At 49.5% G+C, this 10,624-nt stretch overlaps 3 protein-coding genes across 3 annotated transcripts; 2 read left to right on the top strand and 1 right to left on the bottom strand.

Annotated features, from left to right (window-relative positions):
• Positions 1 to 1,062: 1,062 nt before the first annotated feature.
• Positions 1,063 to 2,093, top strand: H257_03846 (hypothetical protein; the record flags this gene model as incomplete). The annotated part of the gene is made up of 3 exons (XM_009828131.1): positions 1,063 to 1,385; positions 1,470 to 1,784; positions 1,841 to 2,093. The coding sequence occupies 3 exons, from the start codon at positions 1,063 to 1,065 to the stop codon at positions 2,091 to 2,093; spliced, it is 891 nt and encodes a 296-aa protein (XP_009826433.1).
• A 5,436-nt stretch (positions 2,094 to 7,529) lies between these two features.
• H257_03845 (hypothetical protein) lies at positions 7,530 to 8,446 on the top strand (the record flags this gene model as incomplete). The annotated part of the gene is made up of 3 exons (XM_009828130.1): positions 7,530 to 7,875; positions 7,937 to 8,194; positions 8,238 to 8,446. The coding sequence occupies 3 exons, from the start codon at positions 7,530 to 7,532 to the stop codon at positions 8,444 to 8,446; spliced, it is 813 nt and encodes a 270-aa protein (XP_009826432.1).
• A 286-nt stretch (positions 8,447 to 8,732) lies between these two features.
• H257_03844 (hypothetical protein) lies at positions 8,733 to 9,184 on the bottom strand (the record flags this gene model as incomplete). The annotated part of the gene is made up of 3 exons (XM_009828129.1): positions 8,733 to 8,819; positions 8,960 to 9,127; positions 9,179 to 9,184. The coding sequence occupies 3 exons, from the start codon at positions 9,182 to 9,184 to the stop codon at positions 8,733 to 8,735; spliced, it is 261 nt and encodes an 86-aa protein (XP_009826431.1).
• Positions 9,185 to 10,624: the final 1,440 nt, after the last annotated feature.

The following is a 10,624-nucleotide window of genomic DNA, read 5'->3' as shown; positions in this document are numbered from 1 at the left end:
CTTGTAGTCGTGGGGTGTCAACTTTGCTCGGCAGTGCGGGCACGTCTTCGTTTTCCCAGGAACTTGCAGTTGCGTGTGACCGACCACCTTCCTCAAACACTTCGTACGATTGTCGTCCGACGTAACTCACAGCGTTTCGGCGTGGAGGCGCACTTGAATCGCATCTTGAACGGGATCTTGAGGAAGGAACGGTGGATCGTCGCCAAGGCGTTTGGCTTACACTTTACAATCGACACTGGTGATCAATAGGTTTTTGCTTGTCGTCGTTGTACAGTACTACCGGTAGTAATACGGGCCATAATCTGTCGATGATGCTTGGGCTGCAGCTTTACAGCCGACATGAACCAGCTGCAGAATGTGAAATTTCTCTGGCAACATAATTGATCCATGCGCCGTCAGAATTACTACTATTAAGACGGCCTTTTTCTTAACTCAAAGGTCGTGGGTTCGATCCCTGGCTTCCTCGGATTATTTCCGAAAGGATTTATCCGTCCCTCCCCTGGGGGATCCGGATAACAAGGGCCGCGTACGAAGCCGAGGACCGAACTTCGAAGACGATCGGTCGAACCATGAAGCTTTGCGCGAAGTAAAAACCGAAGATTACACACCGCCCCTGGTCGAGCAGGCGCGTTACAATTGGCGAAGCAGTTCCACAACATGTGGTTTCTAGTATCGGCCCTCGCGGAGGAATGTCTTAAAAATGATCATCCAAACTCAATTAACCACTACGCAAATTCCACCTGGCTATTTCGACCGAAGTCGGGGGAATAGTTGCACGCTGTAAAAACTGCAGTGCACTGCTTGAGTATGTTGAGAATATCGGTCCTCTCATGCACAAGCAAATCACCACTACCAAAGGTTGTAGTGGTCATATCCGAAGGAGAACAACAAGGGCTAGTAGAGCCATACATATCAAGAAGAATAGCAAAGGTTGTATATTGGAAGGTTAGCTCGACAGTAGACTAACTATTATTCACTTCACATTTTACCCTGGCCCAGCAGGCCAGTAGCTTGTCCTACCCTCGACCTACGCAACAGGTTATGAGCCCAACTATGACAAGCATGAAACCATCGATCATCCTGCTTGGGGAGCAGAATTGGGATCAATGGCGGACGTACATTCGAGGTCGCCTCCTCACGAAGGGGCTGTGGTACGTCATGGACGTCACCAAGAGCGGTGATCGTCGGGTGGGCGAGTCAACCGAGGCAGCAAAGACACGCCTGCAGACGGATATGGACAAGGCCTATGGGATCATCATCGAAGGGATCGAACCGTCCCAGTACCAATATGTCGAAGACGCGGTGACGGCCATCGCCGCCTACAAGGCCCTCTCAGACCACCACAAGCCAAAGTCTAAGATCGACAAGCTTGCCCTATCATCCGAGTATCACTCGATGAGCTGGAACATCAAAGAAGAGACTTCCTTCGTACAATTTCGCAAAGTCGTTCTTTCGTGATGGCTACCAAGGCTGCCGCCAGTGGCACGCATGTTGGACTGTGTCCATATCGACGAAAAGTGGTTTTACATCACCCAAGTCAACCGACGGTTCTATCTTTGGCATGATGAGCCGCCACAACGAAAGGCCCAATCAAAGCGTCACATAACGAAGATCATGTTCCTTTGTGCCGTCGCCCGTCCTCGACATGACAGTGCACACCGCAAGATCTGGGACGGCAAGGTTGGGTTGTGGCCGTTTGTTGAGACCCAGTTGGCGAAACGTCGAAGCAAGAACCGTGATCGTGGCACACCTGTTACCGTGCTGATGACTGTCACCAAGCCAGTGTACCGACGTTTTCTTGTTGACAAGGTCATACCGGCGATCCAAGCTCAATGGCCAGGTCGCCGTGGTGCGTTGAAGACGCGTTCGAGAATCTTGCGTGGCGAGTTCTGGACAAGACGTTTATGACTTTGCAAAAGGTCATGGAAGAAGCAATGAGGAGCAGTGGCGACAATGTTTACAAGCTGCCTCACCTGAAGAAAGACATTCAGTTCAAGACAGGGGTGACTGAGCTTCGTCCTTCGTGTGATGAGGATGTGCTTTTAGCTATTGAGTCGATGGAGAACCGCTTGAAAGACGAGCAGCGCCGGTGAAATTGTAGGACTACTAGATTCTGGTGGTTCTAGGTCTGGCGCAAATGATGGAATTGAAGTAGTGTAGCATGTCTTGCATTCGCTCGTCGTGTACATCAGATTTTGAATATTAATACACGTACCACATGGAATAGTACATATTTTGAATACAAATTTCTATATATTCACTAACCAAAAAAAGTAACTCAAGTATACTGGAGCGGAGGAAGTAAACAACACCTGCACGATCACCTGTGACGGCAAAGCCATCGCCAAAGCGGTACTGTACCCGATACTCAAAGTGTACATCCTTGAGCGGAAGTCCGAATACGCCAACCGATCAACGGACGTATCCAAGGATCCACCCCCAAAGAAAGAACCATCGCCTACGATAGAAAAGTCAGCCCTGTGGCATCAGCGACTAGGACACCTCCCTATCGAAGCCGTCCGGCGCTGCGGCCTACTCGGATTGGGGCACCGCCCAAACTCCTCGCCTTGGAGCACCCATGCGAGTGCTGTGCGAAATCAAAAATGGCAAAAACCCCGGCACCCAAAACGAGCAGCCGGACCTTCAAGCCAGGGGAGTGCTGGGTCTCAGAAACTAAGGGACCTATGAGCACTGAATCAATGGGAAGATGCAAGTACTACACCGTGTATGTAGACGCCACCACCGGCTACAAAGTAGTGCGGTTCAACCACTCGACCGACAGCGCCACGCAAGGAGAAAACTTCCTTGAACTCCTGGTCTGGTCGAAGACCCAGACGGGCAATAAGACCCGCATCTTTCGCTCCGAAAGCGGATCTGAGTTCGTGTCAGATGATTTCAACATGAAGTTACGCACCTTCGGGATTCAGCACGATAAGTCCCCTCCAAACAACCAATGGCAGAACGGAATCGCCGAACGAGCCCACAGAACCATCATGGAGATGGCCCTGTCGATGCTCGCCCACGCCGGAATGGCCAAACGCTGGTGGACCGAGGCGGTGAACACCGCCGTGTTCATCCTCAACCGCGTGGTGCATATCACAGCGGCCAAGGCCACGCCATCCGAACTATTCCTGGGACACAAGCCCACCTTGGCCAACATGAAGGTCTTCGGGTGCGTCGCCTACATCATGGTGAAAGATCCAACGAAGAGAAATAAACTCTCACCTAAAGGCACGAAATGCGTGTTCCTCGGATATTCCGACTCGATGAAATCGTACAAACTGTACGACCTCGAGACCCAAAAGGTCACCACCGGCGTACACGTGACGTTCTCCGAGAACGAGTTCTTTGGAGAGAAGGCCCCTATCGACGACTACATTGTCACTCACGATGATGAAGAAGAAGATACCTCATCGAGTCCCGAGCAAGTGACTATCCCCGTGACACCGACGCCACGACTCCAAGCGCCCGCGGGCACCGAACGCCCACAGCGGATCTCGGCACCAGGCCCACACGCAACGCCAACCAAGAGGTACTTCTCCACACCCGACGTATCGCCCCCGACACCAAGATCTGGACTGCCGGCCCTAAACTGGAACTCACCTTTCTCCGCACTCCGCGACACTCCCTCGTCGACCGAAAGAGTTCTACGTCCACGTACTTCACTACGCGCACCAATGAGAGACGAGGACGAGGGATACGGCCACTCGAAACGTGGAACGAGAATTGGCCGCTGCCCTCAACAACTACGACGACGCCCGAGCCTCCACCGCGATTACCGCGGTGTGTACGTCTGGGGAAGCCGCCTACGACTGCGGGAGAGCAATGATGCTTATCGATGGCGTCGAGTTCGCATGCACTGCCCTCCCGAACGTAGACGACGTTCCACAGAACCACGCCGAAGCTATGGCTTCGAAGGATCGGGCACAATGGCAAGCCGCTGAACTCCTGGAGCTGAAACAGTTGAGGGAGAACGGAACATGGACCATGGTGGACTTACCTCCGGGACAGAAGGCGATTGGATGCCGCTGGACTTACGCAATGAAGGTAGATAGCCAAGGCAACGTAGTGCGCTTCAAGGCCCGCTAGTATGGATAGAGTCAAGTCCAGGGTATCAACGTTGACGAAACGTACTCACCTGTGGTGAAACTGGCAACGATCCGAGAGATTGTAGCCTACGTCGTCGCCAAGGGCTTCGTCGTCGAACAAGCAGATGCCGACACCGCCTTCGTCCAAGCGGTAATGACACCCGGCATCAAGATCCACGTGGATCAAGTGCCGGGATACTCCGACGGAACGACACGCAAAATGCTCCTCGGCCGGCCACTGTATGACCTCAAGTAGGCGGCGCTCGAATGGTACAATCACTGCAGAAAGATCATGAGCAGCTCGGGTTTACCTCGAGCAAATTCGACCCATGCCTATTCACGCGCGGGTCAGGCGACAAACTGGAAATAATTGGCACCTACGTCGACGACTTTGCCATAGCAGCAAAAACCTGGGCCCAGATCAACACCATGCTCACTCAAATGGAAGGTGAGATGAAACTCAAAAGACAAGGGGAGTTGAGTTACATTCTGGGCATCAAGTTCACCCGCAACGGACTAACCGGCGGCGATCACGATGTCACAAGCAGCGTATGCCGCAAAGGTTCTTGAGCGCTTCGGCATGTCGAACTGCCATCCGTGCCCAACTCCAGCCGTGCCTGAGCACGAGGACCTATGGCACGATGAGAACCAAGCCAAGGTACACCAGGAGGTATACCGGTATATGGTCGGCAGCCTCATGTACCTAATGACATGTACGCGACCAGACATCGCCCACACCGTACAACGCCTGTCTCGGCATCTCCATGATCCCCGAGTGCCACACCTGGTTGGTGCCAAGCGCCTAATGAGATATGTCAAGCACACCATAAACACCGGCATTACCTTCACTGGGTCCGACGTCAGGATCTCCGAGTACAGTGACGCCAGCTGGGCGTCCAAGCCTGACCGCCGCTCCACCACCGGAATCGTGTCCATGGTCAGCGGCAGCGTCGTGTCTTGGAAATCGGCACGGCAGAGAATCGTCGCACTTTCCACCTGCGAGTCGAAATACGTTGCGCTCGTGGACATGGTCAAAGAACTGATGTGGCTACGCGGTCTTCTAGGCGAACTAGGATCAGTCCAAGACGGCCTACCTGCTTACTGCTATAACAAGGCGGCCATCTCAACGGCCGTGACCACGTCTATTAGCGAGCGCAGCAAGCAGATCGAGGTCCGCATGCACTTCATCCGCGACCACGTCTCCGCCGGCCACATCAAGCTCCACCACGTCGGCACGAACGACCAACTGGTCGATGCGCTCACGAAGATTGCCACGGCGCCGTCACTCAGCAAATTCAGAAGTGACGTTATGGGACATGGAGAAAACGGTGACACACTACCCAATCAAGATGGAACCCCCGTGGAACCCCCCGCGGGTAGCCAATCATGGAGCACTCAAGAACCGACATAGGGGAGTGTTGAGAATATCGGTCCTGTCATGAACGAGACAAATCACCACTACCAAAGGTTGTAGTGGTCATATCCGAAGGAGAACAACAAGGGCTAGTAGAGCCATACATATCAAGAAGAATAGCAAAGGTTGTATATTGGAAGGTTAGCTCGACAGTAGTCTAACTATTAATCACTTCACATTTTACCCTGGCCCGGCAGGCCAGTAGCTTGTCCTACCTTCGACCTGCGCAACAGAGTAGCGCTACGAAAACCGTAGGGAGCAACTTATTGTCGGGGTAGGCACGGTGTGCAACAGCCTCCCCGTGTGTGCTGCAGTGCGTTTCGAAGGTCCGTCACTTTGGACCCACTCACATTGCTATTTTATCCTAACACTGAGCAGAACATGCATGACATGAACGTACCTTGCATCCTCCAACACAATGCTTGAATGAGGCCATGCCAGAATTGTGGTGCCACGACAGTCTAATTATACACCAATATATAACCAATGGAATAGATGTGTCATTGCTTTTGTGTTTGCGTATTGAAAGTAGTGTTATCCGACTACACGGGACATACAGTAATATTGTTAGTTAGTGATTTGCTTTGGGTGAGGTATCATGATGATAGAGAATTTCGTACTCCTTCGATCACATGTCACAACCACAATAATTGACCGAATAGAATACAGTGCTCCCCCGATTTTTGCAGGCTGGTCGGAATATAATAAGATAGAGGTATCAGCGCCAAGGGTTATGCATATTAAGAGGTTTTCCTACCCGTTCCTCGGCTTAATACCTGACTGAATAAGGCAATTATAGGTTATTTGGCCACGCTATGTTAGAGCCTGTTAGTTTCAGAGGAGCATTTAACCTCCACGTTTTGTTATACCCGGTATATATTGATATAAACAAGTACTTGAGGAGTAAATAGATTGCACTTTCATTATTAACTCAAAAGTACATCGAATGCCATAGGATCGCCAATAACGGTACGCAACTTACAGAGAGAATTTTGTACCCAAGCCGCCAACTCAGTGTCAAGCTCAGTTGATGTTGCAGCGTGACGCAGTGACGTCTGCATCAATGTTTGCTGCTGAGCTGGTGCGATCGTCCCGAACAATGCGACCAACAGTGGTGGGTTGCACTATGATGCCGACCTCCTGTGTGATCCACGTACATGTAATCGATAACGTGCGGTAGGAAGAGAAGCTGTAATATGCTCTGACTCTGTCTTTTTGAATGAGCGTCAGTCGCTTGGCAGGTGCTGGCATTGTGTGATTGCACTGAGATCAAATGTGACCTGCGGTTGTTGCGCCAGATTGGCTACAATCGTTTGAATTTCAAATTGTATTAATCCCTCTTGACCTTAATATTGTATAGTTTTACATGGGATATTAGTTTATACCAGGCTGCAAAAATCGGGGGATCACTGTAGTTGCGTCTTTTTATTGTGCTTTCCTGTTGAAAACTGAGTTTTCTGACTGCTCTAGTCGAAATATGTTTGGTTACTTGTATGTGTACAGTACTCATGTGTGAAATAAGCGTTTCGAAAAAAACACATGGCAGGTCAGTGGAATTTCTACTTGGTTTAAGTAAGAGCATCTCCACCGCTGACCAGTAAATCGACCAACCAGTATCCGCATAATGTCCGGATATACTGGGTCCAGTACTTTACTGGCCAGTAAATTTACATGAATTCGCACCGCACAGATCAGTTCATTCAGCAAATTCAGCACCCTGACATGCACTGCGACTCCAGTGAGTCCGACAGTGAAAGCGATAGCGACTCGTTGCAGCTCATGATCCCTACTTCACTCAGCGCCGTGATGCAGTCGGTAATAGATTATATTTGGTATTCACACGATTACGAACATATTTTCATTTATAATAGGAAAGCTTGGACTCACATCGCATCAACGTGTTGCACCTTGCATTCGACACCTAGCAACAGGCACTGCACTAGATGACCTGGACGATCGGTAATTTCATAGCAAGCTGGCTGTTACTCGAATAATATTCATGTAGTTATCGTATTGGGGAGTCAACCATGCGTGAAAGCCTGCGAAGATTCTGCAAGGCTGTACAGTGCGAGTTCGGCCCGACCTACTTGCGGAGCCCCACGGAGAGTGACATGAGAGCACTGCTGGCACATAGTGAAAGCGTGGGCTGGCCTGGAATGCTTGGCAGTATTGACTGCTGCCATTTGGCCTGGAAGAATTGCCCGAAAGCTTGGGCTGGTCAGTACCAAGGCAAAAGTGGAGAGCCCACTGTTGTGCTCGAGGCTGTGTCGGACACACGGGGCCGCATTTGGCACTGTTTCTTTGGGATGCCAGGGGCAAATAATGACATCAATGTCTTGGACAATTCGTCACTTTTATTTGACGCCATTCATGGTACAACAATTATTGGAATGCACCATATTTACAATAAATGCACAAATAATTTTGTAATTAGGAACAACACCACGCGTTGAGTTTTCAGTAAATGGCCAAACGTACGACCGCCCATACTGGCTGGCGGACGGGATTTATCCCAAATACAGCGTCTTTGTGAAGATAATCAGCAATCCGTCAACGACAAAAGAAGCGCACTTTAGCAAGGCACAAGAGTCACGTCGTAAAGACGTAGAGCGGATGTTTGGCATGCTGCAAGCTCGCTGGCATTCTCACGAATCCCTGCCGACTCTGGAGCAAGGATGCCATGAAGGATGTCGTCCTGACATGCTGTATACTCCACAACATGATCATCGAATCAGAGATGGATCAACGTGAAGTCATGGCGGTGCCGCCCTCCGAGTGGGCTATAAACTCTCCACCCCCCACTCGTGCATCCGGAAATGTTGCACATGCCGAGCGCCTCCGCGGTGCGTTTGCGTCCGTCATCGATTCAACTGTGCACCAACGTCTCCAAAATGATTTAGTGGAACACCAGTGGCGCATTCGGCTTCATAATTCAGAAAAGTAAATCATTTCACAGAAGGCTAATAATTTGGGGGAAAGAAATATAATGAAACCAGTCGCAATGCTTAGCAATTAAATATAATTACCAGCGCTTGTTTCGTCATCTGAATCGAGTGTTGGCGACGGATGCAGTATTGGACTCGGTTCATTTTGAGCCCGACGCAGTGCCACCAATTTTTGCCGTTTTGTTTCAATCTCGAGCTCGATGTCCAGCATTGCCGAACGACGCTTCGCTGCAATAAATGCTGAAGCCCCAGCGTCGGAAGAATCAATCCGAGCAGTGAACAGCTTCAATTGGCCACTGTCACGAGCAATAGCATTGCGTTCCACGATCGCCTTGACCATTTCGGATTGGACCGAGACAATACCGTCAACATCTAAATAAATTGGAGATATTTCAATAATTCATAATTTTGAATAAACACAACTTAAAAATACATGAACAGAAAAAATCCATTACATTTCCTGACATACCCTTCAATTTCGCCTTGGCCTTTTTGGATCCCATTGGCCGTACCGAGGCCATAGCCGAGACCGGTGCCAATGTCACCGAAGCTGGCTCTGAGCCAGCTTCCTGTGGCTCCATGGCAACGCTCCATTTCGGCGCGTCCTTAAGAATGAGCCAGCAATGGTGCAATCGGAATGCGCTCTTCTTCGAGCGCAACTTGTACAGCTCGAGAGCAGGCTATATATATAGAAATTGAATAATATGTTTTTCAATGACGGCAACGCTTACCCGCATGTGGTCAATACCGTTTGTACCAGACGGAGGGTTGTGGACTGACTGCCTTCTTGTACGCTCAACAAAAGAGCGAAACTTGCTCCTGGATAGTATCTCGCCAGTGTATCTGCAGGCTGCATGCCGACCTTGCTCTATAGACTTTGACATCTATTGAGGAATCGAACGTACTCGTGCTCTTTGTTGAAGATTTCAGCGACTTTGTCGTAGAAGGTGGATGACTTCTGGTCGTTCCCAACAATGGGGTCAAGTGACACTTGCAGCCAAGCACGGCACAACGTCTCCTGCTCTGCAGGAAGGTAGTTCCTGCCCTTGCTCGTCATTCTTTGACTGCCATGATTTGGAACCATTCTTTACATATCCGGACATATAGGTGGCATCCGACATCAAACCGACAAATTTGGAGCCGATGATTGGATAACCGACAAATTTTTGAATTTTGATTGGTCAGATATTTTATAGGCAATCTGATTGGGCGATGTAGTTGTCGGTTGAGCAACATATATCACTAACATATACATACAGCTTGCTATTGGCTGAAAACACAGTCGTATCGACATACTCCGGAACACATGTACCTCGACTCAGCATCCCAAGAACAGAAATACGTAAGTGGAGCAGAGCTCGACAAACAAGGTGACGAGTTTTGACTAGTACGAGTAAGAGAAGTAGCTGCTGTGCTTGGTGTATGGATAGTGTACATCCATAAACAACGTCATTAGACAGGCCGCACACACGGCATGTTCATCTCTGTGAATCCGTAGGAACGCGGTGTTGCCAGGGCCACTGGACTGGGGCACGAAGCAGTTTGCCAGTTCCGGTGGTTGCGTTAAACAACCTCTTTAGTAACAACTTCACTCACACACCAAGTCGCAAATCGGAGTTATGATGGACAGTACATACGACATACTTATCGACCTTTCTAGTGATACTATACATCACTCGGGGCTATTCAACCCAGGCAGCCAACGGTAAAGCTTCTGTATCCTTTTCTGTAAGAGCCAATCAAATCCACGTCGTGTCCTCACGGTTCATGTCCTTACCTCGTCAGAGACTTGTATCAAAACTAACATACGACATTTGGTCTTTGTATTGAAAATGAAGAGTCATTTACCAATGAAAGGTATGAAGTATTGAAATTTTAACCAATAAGACGAATGTCGGATAGAATTGTCGTATTCGCCAAGTTATCCATACATACTAGTATATGCGGATACTGGACTCCAGCAAGTCCAGTACAAAACACACAGATTGGTGAGGAATGTACTGGAATATTATCAGATCAGTACTTTATTGGACCAGATTTCAGTAGCGGTGCCAAAATATTTCAGTAAATTGGCACACAGATATACTGATTACAGATATACTGATTTGCTGATATACTGGCCGCGGGGAGATGCTCTAAGGCATTCAAATCGGAGTGCCGTCCCTCCTATGTTGAAG

The sequence above is a fragment of the Aphanomyces astaci genome (assembly GCF_000520075.1).
Source record: "Aphanomyces astaci strain APO3 unplaced genomic scaffold supercont1.6, whole genome shotgun sequence".
Lineage (NCBI taxonomy): Eukaryota > Oomycota > Saprolegniomycetes > Saprolegniales > Verrucalvaceae > Aphanomyces > Aphanomyces astaci.
Note: the sequence above shows the minus strand (reverse complement) of the source record. Positions and strands in the feature narration are given on the sequence as shown.